Source organism: Lepisosteus platostomus, chromosome 10, assembly GCF_059453375.1.
Source record: "Lepisosteus platostomus isolate fLepPlt1 chromosome 10, fLepPlt1.hap1, whole genome shotgun sequence".
In the NCBI taxonomy this organism is placed as follows: Eukaryota; Metazoa; Chordata; class Actinopteri; order Semionotiformes; family Lepisosteidae; genus Lepisosteus; species Lepisosteus platostomus.
The window spans coordinates 15,794,923-15,818,006 of record NC_142620.1 but is presented as its reverse complement, the minus strand read 5'-3'; the positions used below and the strand labels follow the sequence as shown (position 1 = coordinate 15,818,006).

The 23,084-nt window shown below is 36.0% G+C and overlaps 1 protein-coding gene across 5 annotated transcripts in view; it reads left to right on the top strand.

Annotated features, from left to right (window-relative positions):
• Positions 1-23,084, top strand: part of acp7 (acid phosphatase 7, tartrate resistant (putative)) — a 39,933-nt gene that overhangs the window by 2,425 nt on the left and 14,424 nt on the right. For 2 of the 5 annotated variants that reach the window (XM_088648428.1, XM_088648423.1), the window contains exons 2-7: positions 2,674-2,805; positions 3,414-3,555; positions 5,134-5,334; positions 7,229-7,411; positions 8,462-8,487; positions 11,842-11,939. In XM_088648428.1, coding sequence (XP_088504554.1) covers positions 3,447-3,555; positions 5,134-5,334; positions 7,229-7,411; positions 8,462-8,487; positions 11,842-11,939 — 617 coding nt within the window. In that variant the 5' untranslated portion in view covers positions 2,674-2,805; positions 3,414-3,446. Of the gene's footprint in view, positions 1-2,673; positions 2,806-3,413; positions 3,556-4,474; positions 4,575-5,133; positions 5,335-7,228; positions 7,412-8,461; positions 8,488-11,841; positions 11,940-23,084 lie in introns of those variants that run through there. The other 3 variants (XM_088648424.1, XM_088648427.1, XM_088648429.1) reach the window with 3 other exon arrangements.

The following is a 23,084-nucleotide window of genomic DNA, read 5'->3' as shown; positions in this document are numbered from 1 at the left end:
ACAGCAATTGTTCTTTCTAGAAAAACTCCACTCTTTAAATGTGGGTACCACAACAATGACTGTATTCCATAGAACCGTCCTTGAATCTGTCCTAACATTCACTGCAGTAGCCTGTTTTGGTAACTTTAACGATCTCCTAATAGCTTCTGATTCTGGTTCTCTTTCCATACTCATCCTTCTTGATCTCAGTGCTGCCTTTGACACTGTTGACCATAACATCTTGCTTTCTCGTCTCGAGACTGTGTTTGGAGTCTCTGACACTGCCCTCAAATGGTTTAAGTCTTACCTCACTGATCGCTGTCACTTTGTCTCTCTCAATGGGTACAGGTCTGAAATCGGTCTTGTCAAGTCTGGTGTCCCCCAGGGCTCAATACTGGGCCCCTTGCTCTTCAGCATTTACATGTTCCCACTTGGTCAGCTTTTAAGATCACATGGCCTCAGCTTTCATTTTTACGCTGACGATACTCAAATATACATCCATACCAAACCCGACACTGACGTGGCTGTCTCTATTCTATCTAATTGCATCTCTGACATAAAAATTTGGATGACTCAAAACTTCCTTCATCTTAACTGTGACAAGACTGAAGTCATGCTTATTGGTACCCCCCATCAACTTCGTAAAGCCAGTCCTGTAACCCTGTCTGAAGATGGCTCTGTACTAGAGCTTCAATCAAAATTGAAAAACCTTGGGGTTATATTCGATTCTGGCTTAACATTCGACCCACATGTACAGCATACTGTCAAAACATCTTTTTTTCACCTTAGAAATATCGCAAAAACTACGCCCTATGCTATCATTAACTGTGGCTGAAAAGCTGATCAACATATTTGTATTCTCCCGAATTGACTACTGCAATGCTCTGCTCCCTGGTGTATCTAAATCTACTCTGAACAAGCTGCAGTATGTCCAAAATTCAGCAGCCAGAATCCTGACCAGGTCTAGTACAAGTGTTCACATTACTCCTATCCTGGAGTCCTTGCACTGGCTTCCGGTCAAATTCCGCGTAGACTTTAAAATCCTCATGCTCACCTACAAGGCTTTACATGGCTTGGCACCTCAATACCTGTCTGAACTTTTATCGCCCTACTCCCCACCTCGCAACCTCCGCTCTTCAAATTCTGCCCTCCTTACTGTCCCCCAAGCCCGTCTACATTGTATGGGCGACAGGGCCTTCTCCTGCTATGCCCCCAAGCTCTGGAACTCTTTGCCCAAGGATATTAGAGAGTCACCTTCTCTAAACTCCTTCAAATCCAGACTCAAAACCTTCTTCTTCAGAAAAGCCTTTACTTAACTGGTTCCATTCTTCACCCATCTGCTCTTCTTTATACCATCTTCCACGGTCTCCTCTATTTTTATTGTTGTATTGTTGTAATTATAATTGTGTCCTGTCTTGTGAAATTTTCTTATTTATTGTTGTAGTCTTCTTATTTATTGTTATTGTCATCCTGTAAAGCGCTTTGAGAAGCCACCTTTAAAGGCGCTATATAAAATAAAGTTTATTATTATTATTATTATTTAACACCCACAATAAAAACTGACTGAGCAGGATTGTGATGGTAGCCAACTACAGCTTTCAGACAAATAGTGTGGAATGCCAATGTTATCATTAACTGTCATGACCACCCCTTGCACAGTGAAACTGACCTTCTTCCATCTAGATTGCCTAGATTCAAGAGCAATAGAAGTTAGTCAACTTTTCCCAGTTTTTAACCTCCTTAGTTTGGACAACTGACTATATTTTACTTTATATATTTATTTTCTTTCTCATCATACATGTATGTTTCATATTTGTTAAAATTCATTGCTGTGGAAATGTATTATGTCTTTTACCTGCCTTCAAAGCAAATTTCCCATCTGAGACAATAAATTAAAGTATGTATCAACAAAAGGTCACAAATGTGTATGATTCTGTATATAGAAACACAAGGTCTAGCGATTCTGAAGCAGAGACAAAAAAGGAAGCTACTAAGAAAGCTTCACAAGTTAAATTCTTATGCATTATTATTGAAACGTGTCTGAAATTTAATACATAACATTCACAAGGCGATTTAAATGAATAAGCTACTCTGAGATATCTTAGAACTATTGCAATGACCAGTGTTGACAAAATATTCATACATAATATGAATCTTTCTCTTATAAGTTGTTCCCTCAATGTGTCGAGCAAATAATTCTGTATCTTTACCAATATGTTTTCATATCTAAACTTAATAAAAAACTAGCAGCACCTGTATTGCAATATTTACAGGAAAGACCAGCTGTCGAGTTTCAATTGCAATATTAGTCCTTCATACTCTGTTGCATATTTTAAAACTGCTGTTTTAAAAATGTAATGGATTATGCAGTGTATTTTACCTTTAAAGGAAATTCTGTTTATTTCTGGCCTAGGTTATAAGAAATGTACAGTAGATGTTTTGTTAACTATGGTCTTGTTTCACTTGGCTCCTTGTTTAATATTTAATAAACTTTCAAGTCTAAAAAAATGAGCAGCACTTCCTGAATGACACAATGACATTGTATGTTTACAACTACAGTATCATAAGTGTAAATAAAAATATATCCAAAACATTTCACGGCTTTGAGGAATTAAATCCTGGGAGTGTTGTGGTTTCTTGTTTATGTTGCATTTTGCTGACAGATTGTTGCTTCTTAACCTTTGCATGTGACAGGAAGTTGAATACAGATGTTAACTGTGTGAGAAAGCTGTTAAAAAGGAAACTGCCAATGTCCCAAGAAAAGACAATAAGGGTTATGGGACATCGGAAAGTGCTGTGCTTAATAGTATCCAAATAACTTACCAGGTAAGAATACAGTTTTCAGTTGCTTTTGAAAGATTTAAGATCCTTTAAGAAGTAAACAACTTTCAAATATTATATATCTTCTGTTTACACAGAACAATTATTTGAGAACATAAGACAAAAGAAAATGTTCACTTGGTTAAAAACTGTGAGATGAAAACAGTAAACATCTTAATGAATTAAAAAAAATAGTTGCTGTGTATAAGCTCTTTTAAAGCAACAGAACAGAAACTGTAATCATAAACAAGATCACATGACAAGATCACATGAGTTTCTCTTGTAGTTTCGTGTACTAGATTTGTGTTGTGTTCAAGCTACTTGTTACAGATAACTACCATTTTCATTCTACCTATGAAAACAATGTTTTGACTTTCAGATGTGCATTTTCTTCAGGCTATGTTTCACACATTAGAATGTAACCTTTAATTTAGGTCAGGATTGTTAAACAATTTTCCTTTCAACAAATAATAATAATAATAATAATAATAATAATAATAATAATAATAATAATAATAATAATAAAACTTTATTTTATGTAGTTCCTTTAAAGGTTGCTTATCAAAGTGCTTTACGGAATAAATAATAAATTATCCTTTTTTCTGAATAACCAGATAAGGGTGTGTGATTCTCGACATTAGTAAGAGATGGACTTGGTTTGGAGACTCTGTATTTTCTCCTGCTTTGGAGTCCACCTTGTACTTGGAGTCCCTCCAATTGCTACACAACCAGAACAGGTGCACATATCTTACCCAGGTAACGTTCTTTATTAGTTTACTTGTTTCCATCAAATGTATCTTCTAAATAATGAAAAAATCTCAGTGACAATCTTTCAGTTTGAAAAAAATATCAGTCATTATGATGAAAGTACATAAAAATAAGAAAATATCAGACTGAGAAAAGCATCTAGCTGAATCAGGAGTCATGGGAGCAATAAAATTGTGTGGGAATTGCTGAGTATAAGGTTTTTTAGTGTGACAGAAGGTAAATTATTTGTTTTTAACAGAACAGCCAGAAGTAAGTCACTTAGAAGAAAACCACAGCTAACAGGTTTCATAGGATGAAAAATTGGATGAAGATACTAGACTTAAAAAGTAAGGAAAGTCTTTAACAGAAAATGTTGTTGAACATTTAGGTACATCTAAGTATAGAAAGCACATATTCAGTTATTAATCTTCTACTTGCAGATCCCTGAATGTCACGTTTAATAAACGTTAAAAATGAACTAACTGCATCATTCAAAATATAAGGAATTTTCCCCATATTTAAGCTAAGATGAGAATGAAGGTATGTGCTTTAGTTGGTTGCTTTTGGATACTCTGTACGTCATTACTAAGTAATCCTTAACATAGACGAAAAGAACAGATTAAAAGCACTGAAGAAAATTCAGGAGAGCTGCAGGGCAGAGCCATTAGACCTAGACAATTAATGACATTACAAACTTAACTGGGCTGAAAGCAAAAAAGGTATTTTTTAGGACTTTTTAAGGTCAGGTGGAATGAGTCCTCATTCTGTTAAGGATTTGGCGGTGAGCTTTACTTATGTGGGATGGTCAGAACATTTTGATATTAAATTCCTGTTTCATTTTTATTTTTTTTATTGTTTGCAGATTTTGAGGGTAGCTTTAATATTCAAATTATTAAGGGTTAAAGCATTGGAAGAACGAAAAAATCTGCGCAGAAGCATCAATATTGAATATCAGTATTGAAAATTTTCCATGGTTGATCTGGAGTATGAACTTTGCAAAACACACAGGAAAACTTGGCAACTCAATGGCAAGTTCCAATACCATGTCCAATTCCTGCCAATGTGACTAAGAAAGGAAAGACTCACAAAGCCATGGCAAAAACTGAATGTAGTTAAAAAAATATTGGTTCATTCAGTTGGTTCATTCCTGATTGGGTTTAGGCAATGAGACTGGCCAAAGAGGAGAACACATAGACTATTACGTCTGTCATTAAAGCCTTTTATTTGTATAGTCATGGACACAAAATGCCTATATTTATATATTCTGATGTAAACACTGTACTATTTCATTTAATTTCCTCTTATACAGCCAAAACCTGTTTACTAGATCAAGAAGGTCCTTCAGCAAACCATTTAAAAATGTAAAAAAAAGAATAAATAGAAAAGAGTAGAATATTAGAAAAGAGAAGAAAAGAAACACAATGTTTCAACTGTGGAGCCTTCTTCGGGTTTCCACAACCGAAGAAGGCTCCACAGTCTAAATGTTGTGCTTCTTTTCTTCTGTTTTGAGCATGGAATAAACCTTTACTTGTTCCTATTTTTTTTGCCTTGATCCCAGGAGTTAGCTTTAACTGGTTCTCTTTTCAGGAGTCCCACAGTCTATGGTCATCACCTGGACCACTTTCGATAAAGCAGAATCCTGGGTGGAGTATGGAGTCTGGGGAGGAAAGCTCTTTGAGCTGACTGCCAAAGGCAGCTACACTCTTTTTGAAGATGGTGGCAAGGAGAAGAGAAAACTACACATTCATCGGGTGACACTTACAGACCTCAAGCCTGGCTCCACTTATGGTACTGTATGTTTACAAAATTGCCTAGAAATGGATTGGGGTGCTGTCTGGCAAACTCTGTAATATGGGGAGAGAGTTAATCGTTGTATTCTCAGCGCTGAGAGACTGCCAGGCAGAGGGAAGAATGGTTTTCAAGTAACAGGCATCCACTAAAAAGAACATTGCATGAGCTGTGGCTGGTTCACCACAAACAGATCACTTTTACTTGAAACCCTTTCGAATCGCATTTACATAACTACACGTGCATGGAAAGAAATGTGCCTCAAGGCTCTGGTTTTCAAAATATTTAGACACGTGTACCCTTCCCCATGTCCTGCTTGTTTATTGTTTAATATGATGGGTGTCATCTTTCAACTGTATTACTTTTATATGGTTCAGCAGAATTATTCTTCCTTTTCTGTACTTTCTGGCCCCAGCTTGTTTAATATGGTGAGACATTTAAGCACATTTAGCTTTACTCAGACCTTTCTGTTTGCTTTTATTTGAATCAGGAAAAAGGAAGAGTGGGAAAATATAATTCAGCTGCAGCTCTGTAGATCCACACACTGTCTAAATAGTGATTTTCATGGTATACAGTACATACTATAAACCAGGGGTAATCAGTCTTTGTCCTGAAAGGTTTGCAAGGCAGCTTTATAGCAGCAGCACCTGAAGAGCTGGGAGAAGCTGTTAAATTGCTCCAGTTAAGCTTGTAACCTGCTGGCTTGGCTAACTTGGAGAAAATGAACATCTGTAGACATACCGGTCCCCCAGGACTAGAATTGGAAAGCCCTGCTTTTAAACAGATTTTGAGTTACTCTGGAGTGTAACACACCTGGACACTTAATACACTATACAGTAGCTAGACCTTACAAACAGCAAGAAACACCAAGAAGAGTGTAAAAGATGGCATTTGCCTTTGTGTCCATATTTCAGTTAATATCTAAACCCAGTGCATCTAAAGACCATTCACCAGTAATATTATATCACATTTCCTTTGTGTTTGGATGATTTTATCAGGCTATTCCAGAGGTGTACACTAGATGGCAGTTTTATAGTATGTAATCAAATGTATTTTGTGTGTTTCATAGCTATTATTCCCCATGGCTACTTACTAACCTACAATTTACAGTTTGCAAAAACATTACCCTCTGTATTTTTAATTGAATGTTTAGATAGATATATACAATATATATATGCATTGTGAAAAATGACAACATGGTGGTGTGGCTGCTAGTACAGTGTTCTAGTTTCTTCCCACTTCCCAGAGACTAGTTTGTTAGGTTAATTGTGTCTCTAAGTGCCTTTAATTGGTGTCTGTGTGTTTATTTGTATCCTGTGATGAACTGGTGTCCTGTCCAGGGTGCAGCCCCAGCCAGATACTATGTGCCTTACCCCTTATGCTACTAGAATATGAACTGGGTTGTCATAACCCTTGCCAGGAAAGAGCAGCTAAATGCTAATGGATGTGTATGTTTGACAACAGCCCAAAATGATTTTGGACTTGTTGGTTCTTACAATCTGTCTTGTTGAGATTTCTAATTATTCAAAAGTTTAAAAAAAGGAAAAACCTATCAGCCTTATTGAATGAAAACAATAACAAGCCACAGTCTTCATTTGGATGTCAATTATCTGAACCCTTGCATATACTGTATCTCAGGGCAACAGTGTGGAACTGTAGTTAGGGCTCTGGTTGGGGGTTCAAATCCCATGAGAGGCCATGCTCAGCAAGGTACTTTACTTAGATTGCTTCAGTAAATGCCCACTGCATTAATGAGTACAAATCAGAGTCACTTTGAATAAAAGTGTCAATCTTGAGACATCACTCAAAACACCATGCAAGGGAAGAATGTAAAGAATCCAGGGCTAAAGCATCATTTATTCGTGACTGTCCAGAAGTAATTGTCTTTTTGCAGTTTATCACTGTGGTAGCAGTGACGGCTGGAGTGAGATGTTCTACTTCACTGCAATGAAAAGTGGCACCGAATGGAGCCCTAAGTTTGCACTATTTGGTGACCTGGGCAATGAGAACCCCCAGTCTTTAGCCAGGCTTCAGAAGGAAACTCAGATGGGAATGTATGATATCATCCTGCATATTGGTAAGGGTCATTTCAATAACTAGCTGTAAGTGTTATGGTACACTGTGCTTAGGTCATTAAGATCTGTAGAATGTTTATATATATTGGTGTTATGTCAACATAACTTGCGTAGCCAAAAAACTAAAAATAATAATTGAAATTGGAATTTAATCTATATATCTGAGAGGCATTAAAACACAAGAAATCAGTACTGGAGCCAATAGCATTGTTGCATTTTAAGGCCTCTCAGCATCATATAAGCCTTCTTGAAAGAAGTGATTAGCGAACATTTTAACACTGCATTTCCTATGCTCATTTAATACCACTATAAAAATGAATTATATCATTGATTTAAAAAATCACATGGTTTTCCTCTGGGTGCTCCGGTTTCCTCACATGCTGGTAGGTTAATTAGATTCAAGGAGATTAGGCCTGGTGTGAGTGTGTGCGTTACTGTGTTTGTGCCCGTGTGTGCCCTGCAATGGACCGACGTCCCATCCAGGGTGTTTTCTGGTACTTTTGCCAGAATAGGCCCTAGCTTCCCTGCAAAAAGTTAATTCATGGATTAAAACATTAATGGATAAATATTTTTTACATATTGTGGGCCACATATTTATACATATGTTGGCATTACCTAAGTGCCTAAAACCTAAATCACCCTTACTGTGAAAAAGTAATGTTTTTAAAGCAAAATATACCCGATACACTATGGTTAAAAGATAAACATTTTTTGGGGAGCAGTGTAAAATAGTGGATAGGACTCTGGACTAAGAACTGCAGTGTTCAGGTCCCAGGTGGGGAATTTCAGTTGTTTCCTTAAGCAAGGCACTTCACTCAGGCTGCTTTTGTATAATTCCTAACTTTATAAATACTTAGAGACAAGTAACTTTATATAAAGCATCAGCCAAACAAATCAATAATAATATTGAATTATATTATTATATGTTTTTGCTAATATGCACTTGTGCGTATCTGCTGACATTCGGAACATCTAATAAACACTGATAAAACTATGAATGCTAAAGGACTGTGATTTTCACATGCATAATAATCATTATTTGTGTTTTCCAGGTGATTTTGCCTATGACATGGATGAGGTAATGTTCTTCTCTTTTTTAATTGTTTTAAATAACTATATGTGCTGTTATTTTTGATTACATGTCTAGGAGCTCTCGTCTTTCGTCTCTAGTCTTCCAGCTGCTACTTTGTGAACAGTACGAAGCCATTTAAGTACAAGGGCACGTTTATTTTCAGTACTCAAGTACAGTACCATCATACTACTCCATGCTCCACATTATGACAGGCTTCACAGAGCTTTGCATTCATTTGGTATGGCAAAAAAGTGAGGCAACTTAAAATGGAACTGAAAACTTGTAGCTAGACAAAGGTATCCAAACAATCATGACATTATGTGACTTCAAAGAGGAGAGCACACTGTTATAGTATACCCCTTTGAAATGTTTTGCCACATTTAGAAGGCATCCTGTTCCCTAGAATATTTAGGGACAACTAAGGGACAGATGTCTGCCCCAGAGAAACTAGTTTGCCCTACAATCTGGAATACGGATAACGTGAAATGTGATAAGAGATTCTTGTCATGTGGTTCATACTGTACTAATCACTCAATAGCAGCCTTGCCAACATTGTCTTCTTGTACAATGGGAGATATACAGCAGTACAATAAGCCACAGTATCAGTAACAAGGGAGATCAGGGGAAGTGGACTGTTTTATTAAAGTCTCCATTTACAATGCCTAAAACACTCTGACACAATGAAATTAGAGACCCAGAGTGCATTATTAAGTCCCAGTGAACACATTTGAAAAAGTAGCAAAATTGTGCTTGGCTTTCAAGATGTAAAGGAGACCATTCTGTCACCTGCATTTTTACAGTGTGTTATCATTATGTGTACAATTGGGTGTCTTAAGATGATGAATTAACTTAATAAAACTGTGTTTTCTACATTACCTTTGTTAACTTTAAGAATGAATAAATAAATAAATAAATAAATAAATAAATGTGTAGAGGGAAAACAATACACCACCATAAAAGCACATAAATTAAGGATTATAACCTGGAGATTAATAATACAAAGCAGAGGTAACAAATGTGTTTGCCATTTGAATATGAACAACCTAGTTACAATTGACAAATGCATTTGGTATATTCTGATTAAGTGTTGAAAGACAAACAGTTTGGCCTTGCTTTATTCATGAATTACTACAGCATTCTAAACAGGACTTTGACAGAGTAACAGTTTGTGACTCTGTGATCGCTAAAACAAGTTGCCAGCTCTAGAGACTGCATTTAGAACTTTTATACACTGCACAAATAGGTGACAACTGCATCTCACCTTTGTCATCTGCTTTCAATAGCAATGAAATCTCTAAACAATTGCCCACCATTTTCTTGTCCGGGCAATGGAAGAAGATAACTAATACTGTAATGTACCTTTCAAGGCTTGTCAATGCAGACACATTTTCTACATATTGTACTTAATAAAATTGTCATGATCATTAAAGCATTCTAGCTGTATATGTTTGAGCTATTTTAGGGGAGCATGGGGACTCATCCATCCCTTTTAAATACTTGCTTAGTAAAACACAGCATTGCTATGCTATGAGCCTGAGTCTATAGACAACAGGGGAAAGATAGGAAGCACGCTGGACAGAACAGCAGTCCCAAGCAGGGCAGACACTCACTCACACTCCAATTGCCAATTAGCCAAGACAGCATGTGTCTGGAGTGTGGGATGAAACCTGATGACATGGAGAAAACCCACAGGGAGAACATGCAAACTCTAAACAGAAGGCAGCTATTGGGAATCGAAACCAAGACGCAAGAGCTGTAAGGCATCAGTGTTATGCGCGACTGTGCCAACCTGGGGGAAAATGATAAACTTCGTAAATTAGAATTGAGTTATTTAGTTTTTATTAGTGTTGAGTTAAATCACCCTTAAATTAAGACATTAAAATTAAATTTGAATAGATTATTATTCTGGACGTTTGGTGTGGTCTGAAATAATGATCAGTATTTCTTATTGCATTTGAAGGCATTGGCAGTTTGAGCAGCACATCCACTGGAATGTATATTAAACCTGCTGGCTGTGCTCAATTACATTACACACACCAAGCACTATGAGCTTCTTGAATTCTGAATTCTTCACATTTCCTTATTATGGTCAAATAAAATGTCTGAACATTGGTATTCTCATCTCCATTTTTATTTACAAAGGTCATAAAAGCCGAAACAGGAAAAAAGTCAGAGAATGGAAAAGTTATTTAAAAAAGACCACACGATCAATCTTACCACTGCAACCATTGCTTTATGCTGGAATGTCAAATACTGTTTTAGTCTTTCCTGTAGCTTAAAAATAGACCCTGGCAAATTTTGTCAGGACACCCAAAAAAATCAGATTTGCCACCAGGAATTTATTTCAATCATCGCTATTAAAATAGTTGTTAAATTAGCTGATCTAATTTCAGTGGATTTATAAGGCATGTGAATATGATACTTTTAGAAGCAGGGTTTTAAAAGAAAATGACATTTGGTTTTGCACTCTTCGTTTGTTAAGTAAAGGAACTTTTTTGCAAAATACAGTGAGATCCTACAAAAAGCAAGGTAAAGCATAAAGAGCAAGGTTAAAACAGGATGCAAACCGTTAAAATCTTTTACTATGGTAAACTTCATAAGGGGTTTTCATGCACAGCGATAGCCACAATATAAGGGAAAACCAGAAAAAAAACATTTAATGGAATCCAAAAATCTTAGAATTACAGTATATCTTGCATTTCAAAGCTATTTTTAGAAGTTTGGAGGAAGAGTGATCTGATGGAGATCTTCTCAGATATGGTCTAATATTTGCTACTTGATGGTCTTCTAAGTTTATCTTCATCACGGGAATTCAATTTAGTATTAACTTTCACATTAATAACCCTCAGTTTATTATGTCATCTAATCTGTGGTGCTCTCTCATCTGTACAGTATGTTTTCATTTAAAATTTGGACACCATATTGCATTTTATACATATATCCTGCTCTGAAGGAGTCCAAAGACAACTGTAGTTACACGAAACAGAGACGAAATCTACCATTTACTGTATGTAAGGGGATAAACATGTATGGTAATAAGTAAGACAAGAAAGAAACTCTTTTGATCGAAACCATGCTCTTTGTTTTCCAATGCTTTATTATGTATTTACTTGTGCTTTTTTACAATTTACTCCTCTTTTAACATCACAGCTCACATCTAATCTAACTAACCCCTTTGCAGTGGCAAAAGACAAGCCATTCACAGTTGTGTGTGTGTGAATGAACACAAATAAAGAAGTATGTGATGAGGATATACAGTACTTTTGTGAAACTGTTTTATATTTGTGAATGTACAAAACAAATGTATATTAAAAAAAGCTCTTTGTTATGATTAAGATGCTGTTTACTGTCATTCATCAGGACAATGCGAGAATTGGTGATGAGTTCATGAGGCAGATTCAAGCCATTGCAGCCTATGTCCCTTATATGACTTGTCCTGGAAATCATGAGAATGCATAGTAAGTACTTCAATACTTGGTCTATATGCTTTTTCTTCAGATGTATCCTGTGATAGTGACTTTGGGCAGAAAAAAACAAACACATATTTGACATTACAGGTTAGCAAAAATATAAGGAATAAAAGGTGTTTTATATCCTCCCACCAAATTGTCTTTGTAGTACATTTAAGAAAAGTTTTAGAACATTAAAATAGTATCAGGAAAGAAGAAAGCAGGATTAGATCAAATCATCGGAAAATGAAATTTTAAAATACAAATACATCTTTATTCACATTTAATACTGTCGTCACTTGGGGAGTAACTTGAGATCTTAAACTTTAAAGTCTTTCCTAAGCCTAAGTGGCAAATTGGACCATAGCTCATTCAACTGTATATTAAAGTATATTAAACTACCATGATTGTACCTAGATGAGTATTTCTCCTTATAACAGGAGGAATCAAGGTAAAGTGCACTGGAAACATGACTCCAGAACCTTCTGATCATACATTTAAAGACCTAGACCCTATTACATGGTGCTTACTGTCTGTAAGAAGTGGAAACACATTAAACCATTACTCAGCAGAGTGTAATAAGAAGTACTTCTTGGACATCCATTCTAACGATGGCACTGCAGCAGTTTCCACAAAGGAATAAGAACAAATAAAGCATTAAGGTCCATATACTTTGGGATATAATTACCACATCAAATACATAGTTATACACGTAAGAGTTTATAAGTGATTAATTATACTTACTACTTTTTAAAAAAATCCTTAAACCTGTGGTACAGTAGCTTCAGGCTCAATAAGATTTACTCAATGATTATAGTTTCTTGATTGTAATGCAAGCAAGGCACACATATTGACTAGAAAGCAGTAACCTAATGGGTAAAGCGAGTAGCTGTGGGTGGCTATGGGAACAGACTTTGGAGAGGTCTTACAGTACTTCTTTAGAAGTTTCTGAATACAGAATTATATTTCTTACTCTTATGAACCTACCATCAGATACTACTCTCACAAGAACTTTATCTCTAGCATCTCAATAAAGTTGATTATGATGGTGAAAGGCGTAGTTTATACAGTATAATCAGGATTTTGCTGTAGTCTGTTTTTAAATTAATATTCCAGTATTTGTTCTGCACAACACATACACAACATATTTACTAAATAATTAATAATTACATCAATTACATGTATTGGTACTTGCATTAAGAACAAGTACCAGGAACTACATAAATTCATAGGAAAAGGCAGATGTGTTGCTTTTTGAAATCCTGTTGATAGGAGGGAATAAATGAGAGCTTTCATCTCTGCCAGTAAAGCAAAGTTGCCAGTATTCATCTAATTGCTACTGGCTTCAACAGGGATTGACATAGCTCATCACGTTTCCTGTTTTTCACTCTCAGATCAATGAACTACACCCTATTATTTTTTTCTCTTAGCAAGAGAACAAATGTTGGGTTTGGCAATCATTACTTTTGTTTATCTTCCAATGGAAGAATAGTGTGATTTTTAATGGCCTATTTTGGTGCCTTGTAAGTCTATAGATAGTTACAGGCAGGCTTGCCAAAAACTTTATCATCTTTGAACCACTGATTCATCGCAATGTGGGGATTATGGCAATATAACATTTAGTATAAATGTGAATAATACTTTTCTATTACCACTGTTTCAGAAATTTGTTGTCCTTTAGACAGGAAAAGATTTCAGTGATCTGCAATATGTTAGACAAATGATTTCACCACCTTTAGACAGGTATTAACTTATTAAGGATTGTCATCTTTAAGCCTGGATAACAGCACATATCGTTCCCTACAAACATGTATTCATATAACGTAAATAGTTCCATCTCATTTGGTATTCTGATGGCATAACATTTATCGTTTTAAGATTTTTAAGAATGTAGAAAGATGAGTGAAATAGAACAAGCAGGAAAATCTCAAACTCGGTATGGACTAGTTCATGCACAATGCTTTTAAAACACCTTTGGGAAAACTTTAAGAAGATTAATAAGGCTTTTCTTAAACCTCCTTCTACTACCAACAAGGTTAAGTGTTTCCTCTGGCTTACCATTGAACCAATTTGTCATGCCTTTACTAAGACAGGGTGCAGTTAGAGCCAAGATATTTGACTTTGTGCTGGCAGAGACTTGAAAAGAACAGGTTATTTATAAATGTTGAGACTGATTACTATAGCAGAGGTTTTCTTGATTTGTGTGGGGCAGGTTGTCCCCCAGATAGATCAGATAGTCACTACCAAAGCAATATTTCAAGTTTATGGAGCAGTCATGGATGGTGAAGGTCTGCAGTTATAGCTCCTCATATATTCAGAGCAAAAGGAAACATGACTACTTTAGTTTGAGTGGTTGGTTTGATTTTGTTTGATTGAGGCTTATTCTTTTCTAAAATGTTCTAAAATCATAAACACATGACTGAGCAGCAGAGCGCAAATAACTATGTGTTTTAAAATATTTCTTTTTCTGTAAGGGTGCCACATTCTTAAATGCAAAGGTAGGACAAGGACATGAGGACCAAAGTACCCTCAGCAGGAACTAAAACTCATGAGATCATGAGGAAATGTTTTTAGCTTTTGTGTTAAAAGATGAAAGGGTGAAAGTATACTTGGAAGCCCCAATAAAAGCTGGAAAACGTAGATTCTTTGCCAGTTAATAATAATAATAATAATAATAATAATAATAATAATAATAATTGCTTACACTTATATAGCACTTTTCTGGACACTCCACTCAAAGCGCTTTACAGGTAATGGGGATCCCCTCCACCACCACTAATGTGCAGCATCCACCTGGATGATGCGACGGCAGCCATAGTGTGCCAGAACGCTCACCACACAACAGCTATCAGTGGGGAGGAGAGCAGAGTAATGAAGCCAATTCACAGATGATGATTATTAGGAGGCCATGATTGGTAAGGGCCAATGGGAAATTTGGCCAGGACACCAGGGTTATACCTCTACTCTTTTCGAGAAACGCCCTGGGATTTTTAATGACCACAGAGAGTCAGGACCTCGGTTTTACATCTCATCCGAAGGACGGTGCCTGTTTACAGTATAGTGTCCCTGTCACTATATTGGGGCATTAGGACCCACATAGACCGCAGGGTGAGCGCCCCCTCCTGGCCCCAAATTTCAAATGACTAACACCTCTTCCAGCAACAACCTTGGATTTTCCCAGGATGTCTCCCATCCAGGTACTGACCACCTTCTTAGCTTCAGTGGGCTGCCAGTTGTGAGCTGCAGAGTGATATGGCTGCTGGCATAGTGCTGGCACTTGATTTTGTTTCCTCTGAATCTATAGCCTCCAACCAATCCGCACCTCACTATGTTAGATATGAACACATTCATGATAATGCTGAAAACCAGATTATACTGTATGTACACAAAAGACTAAACACATTAAAATGAATCATGGAATAAATCTAATTACTGTTAAAGTGGCTAAATTCAGGGTATATTTCTTTTAACTCGGTGTCTGTTATATTCTTACTAGACGTCATTTTTGAAATTTTGAAATGTATATATGTATTATCTGTTTACTGTTTTTTCTATCCTGTACATTGTTCTGTTTTCTGTTTTTAGCAATATAAAAGTCAACATAAAATGAATAGTTGACCAACAATACTGAGGGATTTCTGTGGGTTGAGACTGCAGTATTATGGAAAGGTATTGGTCATGGCAATACCAAGGGAAAGTCAAGAATAACTCTGGATTTTGCTCAAGAATCACAAGATATATGGGTTCCAAACTAAATACTGGTAAACTAAAGTCAGCATCTTGTATTTAGTACAGATTGTAAACCTCAAGGATTTCCTTCTGCATATAAACAAACAGTTAGCAGAACTGTGGTAAAATCTCCATCATGACAGTATTTTAAAGCATTTTCCGTACAATTATCTTCAGGAACATGCCAATCCATGGGTGATTATTTATATAAATAACCATTATTGTATCTGGTATTTTCATAATGAAATCCTTAATAATGCTAAAATGGAACTGCAGTCACAATTTCTCAGACTGGTTATTGAGTCTCGGTAACAAAATAATTTAATTGACAGTATGGCAAAATTTTACAAATTTCAAATGAAGTGTAAAATCGTGAACTTTGTGAAAGAACTGTATGGTTGCCATGTTGTTGCAAGCAGAAGAGAAACTGCTGGTCTTGCCTGGGTGAGAGTGAGAGTTCATTTGAATTGTGACTTGAAATTAGCAAGCTCACTAATCACTGTAAACAAATGAGAAACATGGTCTCCTAGCAATGTTTTTTACCTTCTTGAGCTCACGTATGTATTTTAAATTATGTCTTACTGTTGAACATTTGACTGTTCAGAACACAGTAGAACACAAAACAGATCAGATCCCCAGAAAGTCAAACTGTTTCCTTTTTCAAGGGATGTTCAAATAGCTAAGCAAAATAATAATAAGCATTGGTATTGATGTTGGTCCCATTGATAAGTTTCTCGACAAGATCCATCGTGATGTATGATCGAATAAGTTGTGCAGCACACATTTCACCCCAGAATTGTCCGAACGTGATCTGCATACTGAATTAACAAGTAAGTAGTATTTGTTGGCCAAACTGTCTTGAAGTTGATACATTGAATTCAATTCAATTGCGCTCATTCAAAACATCTGTTCAGGCAACAGCAAAGTCCTGCTATAATGTTTCTTTTAGTTGTGATCTACCTTAAAATAACCACCCATGTAAATGATAGAACACTTTTACACTTTTGCAAAATGTAATAATGAATGCATATTTTTTTAGTTGGTTGGCAGGTTGCTTTTTTTTTTGCAATACAGTACTTGCCTTGTACTGTATATGTCGGTTTCATGAAAATATTTTAAATTATAATGTGGTTGCAAAACTCACTTAACGTAAAGCAATGCAATACATTGTAAATACATGGTCATTACAATGTAATAGGTCGTCTTTTGCATCACTGGACGTTTTGTTGCCTAGTTCTTAATCAGACGATAATGGCAATATGGTGCTACCTGCTACATTATAATTTCCTCTCTTTTGTGCTGTAAATTGGAGGTTGTACACATTACTGTGGTAGTATCATTGTGGTTTGAAATGCTCATCATTGACAATTCATTATAACCCTGAAATAGCACGGCAGTTATCCTTTAAAGCTATTCCCTTTACCATAAAAACATGTCAGTATTTTTGTTCTAATGAAGTAATTGAAAGTGAATTTCAGGCAGATGTTTTCATTTGGGTGGTATTCTTGTAAAGTGACATCATTAAGTATGTATTGTACTTCATTGCCAATCAGATCCTCAAGAACACAATATAGGGATTGTTTCCAAAATACAACAGCTTACTCATTCTAAAATCTTGGACAGATATTTGCAGATTCTTTATAAATGCTTACAGAGATAATAACAAAAAGATTCATACACAAAATGAAGTGAATGGTAATTAATAAGAATTATTATATACTGCAGCATAAATAATTTTGTTTCCTTTACACATTGCAAAGGGTAATGTGTCCTGTGCCTTGATTTTAGTTCTGCATCAGAAATGATGAATTACTGAGTAACATTTTCAAATTCTAGGAAAATATTACATTGTGAAATGTTTGGAAGCATTAGAGATCCATGAGAAATTACAACAGATGTCTTTATTTTATAAGCTTGGTTCTTTATTCACACAATAGGAATAATGTGTAATTCCCTCAAATTAATTTCCCTCAATTACCTTAGTTCAAAAAAGAAATAAGACAAAATGCAGACTTCCAAAGAGACCTTAGAATTTCTCTGAAATATGCTAACACCCACATTGTTTATAATAGCATTAAAAGATTTACATCTTAAGAGATGGATTTATACTCCAGGCATTTATTTTTATCCAGATTAATTAAAATTGCTTCTTAACTTACTCTACAAAGTGAACCTGGGGACAAAACATTTTAGTTACCAGCAGATCGGATGTCCTTAAACTAATGTTAAATAGTTAATGCTCAGGATATACTTCAAAGTTATTTTATTAAATGTAGTACACTAGAATCATTCAAGGATCGGTCAGGTTCAGTGTTAAAATCTATAAGTTTTGTCTTAATTTTGTTCTGTCATATATACCATGAATTACAGTAACTGGCTGTTTTTTAAAACAAAACTGTAATTTGCTTTCTTATAAAGCAACACTGTACTAAAGTAGGTCACTGACTGACTTTTTCCTTATCTTATTTACAACTGGGAGTTAGAAATATAATAAAGGACATAACCTCTTCTACTTACTTTAACAGTAACAAAAACAAATCAATTAAAATCAAACCCTAGGATCACACTTGAAAACAATCCCAGAGTTTACTGAGAGCTTCCAACTGCCGTCTTTGATGAGATATATAGGACTTGGAAAGGTACAGAAACTAATCACATTTCAAAATGAAAGTTATCTGATGACTGTATACACATGCTTTCAATTTGTTGGTGAAGATTTTCAAGTCAGGTCGAGACCTGTTTGTGCTTGTTCTGAATTAAAAATTTAAGGGAACATATACCGTGCTTTAAAAAAAAACTGACTTTAATTTCAGGATTGTGCTAATTGCAAAGCAACTAATTGTTCAGCTGGCTATAGATTGTCTGATGCCAATAAATGTGTTTTTGTTTGTTAAAACCTTGCCTGTAGTCAAAGAAACAATTATATCCAAGGCCTATATGATTGCAGTTTCACCTTGTAGGATCATTGTGAAACACTACAGGATTTTTAAATGATTAAGTCAATTGATAGACATGCAAAATCAGAGTATGCAGGAATTGTTATGGTTGATGTGTTACAGGATAAATGAGACGGTGGCCTTTTATTTTTTTATGTCTTCACAGAATGATGGTCACGGGCTTCTTCTTTACAGGCCTATAGCAACAATATCTTCAATTTCTTTAGTCTCTTTTGTCGTGCTGCATGTTGTATATGTACTTTTAAGGCTGTACTCTATTCAGAACAGATTAAGGTATGTCAAAGCCTACGTTATGGGTTTCAAATTTTTTCTCTGTTTTGCCAGTTAAACCAAGGGAGCTGATTCTAATTTAATGTCCACGTTCCAGAGCTCGACAACAAGTGCTGTGAAACTATTGTGCTGGAAAAGGGGGTGAAATGTGGAGGATACTGGCAGGCTTTTACAGTTTCTTTGTGTGCTGGAGCAGCAGCAGTAGGCTGCACTGGTGTGGATGGAAAAAAAAACTTTGTGAAGCAGAGTGAGGGTTTGGTTAAACAATACAAAAATGGCAGTAGTCCAAATCCACTTCAAAAGAAGCACAGCTCTTGCTACTGATCTATCAAGGAAACAGAATGTCTTCCATGCTCAGGACCTCTGTCAAAAAAAGTGCCCACCTTGGGCAACATCTTCTGAATAAAGTGTTTTTTACTAATTTCAGTAAAGTAGTAGCTAATGTGAACTAGAAGTTATCATGTCGTTTGGCATGTCAGAGGTAGTTATTCTTATCTTTTTTATGCCACTACATTATGCAGTGAGTAATTTTTAACTTAGTTTTCCACTACTCCTCTGAAGAACGCATTGTTCAGCCATCTAGGGTTTATCACACGGTCAGCTAATATCATCAGTGGCAAAGTTAAGGTGCTGGAGGGAGGACCAATAGAACCCTCATTGACAATATTGTGGTAAACCAAAGGGATACCCTGGCTAAGAAATTACTCATGTGTTGTGGTGCTTGGCCAACTGGGGAATTCTAATCACTCACAATCAAGATCTGTGTGATCTCTGAATAGTATGGTTCATCCTGTTCCCCAAATGGACAGATTAAATCCTCGTTCATCATCTGAAATTATTTACATTGAAATGGCTTCTGCTCAGAAACCCTTAGCTAACTAGACATTTAACAGACGGCAAGGTGTGTCCTGAAGATTTGCTATGATATCTTTTGAATGCAGTGCTGCTTTGTCATGTCAACTAAAAAGATCCAAATCAAAGTTAGTATATAAGTCAGCATATTATGAAGTCAGCATATTATGAAGAAAAGCTATTAATCAAAACATTTCACTTCAAACAATGTTAAATAAAGCTAATCACTCTTTAAGGTCATTAGTTATTGAACTAAACTTGAGAGAATGGATAAAGCCCTGAGCTAAAAAAAGGAATCGACTGTTGGAATTCTGAACCAGATCAACTTTATTGAATCAAATGTGTTAAGGCCTGAGGATCCTACATATTACATATTTATGCTTACTTTCGGTAGTATGCTAGTGATTGGCACATCCCCAAATGGCTCAACCAGCAGGTATGATTTTTGCCCGAGTACAATTCGTCTTCTATTATCATGGGTTTGGACCTGTGTCGTTTCTCGATTCAGCTGTGAGTGGGAATCCCCTGCTGACAGATTACCACCAAGAGTATGGAATTGACTCCTATTGAGTCATGTATTGTCATGTACTTCTGTGGGCTCCCAGCTGCTTTCAGTTGTGGTGCTACCAGTAAGGGACGAGCCCCTCCTCAAATGGGAGCTGAACCCTTGGTACAGGGCTGTTGCCTGTGAAGTGTTAAGAGAAAGGTTGCGCAATGGTAAGGGGGCTGGAGGAGACGACCTACACTTCCTCTTTCTCCAATGTGTATGGTCAAAGGCTGGTAGCTGTGGACCAAGGTGTTTAATAAATGAATGTACATTGCCCGTGGTGACATACAATATGCGATGTGTGCTGTGTTTTCATTTCTAATCTCCAGTTTTCTTGATACCATGTTTTTCCCTCCTTTTCCTCTAGCAACATTTATTTTCTCATTGGTGCTTATCGCATATTGGCGTAGGTGGGGGGGGGGGGTTAAGGTTTAGACAGGAGCTAAAAACAGTAGCCTGTTATTGTTGGATGTACTGTGCGACATCAAATTATATTACAATATTAGTAATTCTGTTTATATTACATAACCCGTTTCAACTGGGTCCCGTATAAAGAGCCCATCTGTTTTCTGTTGCATTCTGAAGTAGTGAAGACTAAAGTGGTCTACTCCAGTTTCACCCAAACCACAAAAACAGCACACTAAACGGCAGTTGCAATCACTGGCCACAGATTTGACATTTCAGAATTCCAGGAGCATGATGCCTCGACGTCTACATTAGGCATTTGAGCCAGATCAAGTCAGCTTTGGTTTCAGGGCAAAAGCTTCTAGGACCTCTCACACTGGAAAATAAAACTACTAATGCTTCAAAAGGATGGAGCATGAAGTTTTAACAGTCACTGAAAAAATGTTAAATGAAGAAAATTTATGTGTATTCGTGGGGGGTGTATCACATTTTTAACAGCATTGAACATTTTTTCACATAGTTAACAGCAATGTATACATAAGCATAAATAAATACATAAGTGAATAACACAAAATACCAGCTCTGTATACACAATAGAAATAGCAGCTCTGTATATGTAGCTTTTCATACACAGAAATGCCTATCTCCAGTCCAATACAGACAAAGCTTAACCTTTTCAAAAAAGAGAATAAACATCCTCTGAAGATAATTGGGAACAATAGCAATACTATCGAGGCCCAGTACGTCAGGTACACCATTGAGATTTACAATAAGATGGATCCTACCAGACCAATGATATACAGTCCACGGCATAACCAGAAGGTTTTTAATTAACATTTTAGTTGTATTTTGAAACACTTGTTGCAAGACCTTCAGGGTGTTTATAATCATCCATCTGGAAAACTGACTAAGATGTACCAACAAACTAAACCACTGTGAAAAAATAAAGAAAATCCTCATGATAATACAAATTATTGTACATGGCAGGTTACAATGACATTCTTAGTCAGCCATAGGAAGGCTACAATCTTTCCTATTAGTTTTAGAGTGCTCACAACTGCATTATCCACTGCCAATTTCTGAGGGCCTTTGTTACAGCCTCTATTGTCCCCTTTGACAGGTGAGTAAATAATCCCTTCAGTAGTGGCAGAACAGGTTTTCTGGTTATCCAATTATTTGCCACTTCAGAAGCCACAAATCAAGCCCATTTTTACTTAAGATCAAAAGAGCACACTACAACCAGTTGAAAGCCTTGAGCAGAAGCAGTATTGCATACAGTGTTGTATAATCTTAATGTTACTTCACAAAACAATACCGTACATCTTTTCAGGTTGTGGTATTTAATGTGTATAGTTTCAAACTGATGGAAGGACTTAACTAATGTAAGTCTCTTGCTTTAACTATATTAATTTTGAACACCTAAAAAATGGAGTAAATGATATGTGAATAAAGACCTTGTGCATAGTGTTTTAACAAAGATCCCTAGACAAATCATATGTAAAATGACAAAAAATGAAAGTTTTATATTTCTGCACCTCAAAAACACCTTCTCATTACCATCAGAAAATGTTTTTTAATGAACACACTTGAGACAGTAGAGCCCATACTTTTTGTAGATTTATGTAGACTTTTGGTTAGTAATATGAAGAACTAATGAGTAAACAAAACTTATAGAATATCCAATATCAACTTTTTTGGAACACTTCGCCATTAAGCTACAAGAGAAGTACCATTTATCTCTTAAATTAATGTGGTAATTAATGTGATAATAGTTTATATGTGCAAGCTATGCTATTTCAGTTTTTGTTTAAGCTTATTATTGGTTTGTGTTTCCAATCTTCTTTGATGGGGAAACAAATCAAAGACACATAACTATAGTTTGAACTTTGATGGTTTTTACCCGACAATATTTCAGTATAGGAACAAGTAATAGGTTTATTCCATGCTGAAAAAAAGAAGAAAGAAAACAAAACGTTTTGGCCATGGAGCCTTCTTCACACACCTGAAGAATGCTCCACGGCCGAAATGTTGTGTTTTCTTTCTTTTTTTCAGCATGGAATAAACCAATTACTTGTTCCTTTGCAGTCTACGCATGCTGACGCAGCTACCAACCTGAAATATTTCAGTATATACTCAAAACTAAAATTGTTAGAATGGTAAAAATTGAAGGCTGCAGCAAAAAACTGGAAAATAGTTTGATATTGAACGAAAGTAGGATTCTAAGGTTTGAAGAGAAAGTTATTGTAGTTCCTGATATACCTAAAGTGGCAGACTGTGTTACGAGATACAATAGTTGTATCGGCCTAATCTCTATTCTGGGACATTGTATTCGGCATCATTATTCAGACAATGTAAAAGGATGCCAGTCTGTACTGTTATTTTGGAGTAATAAAA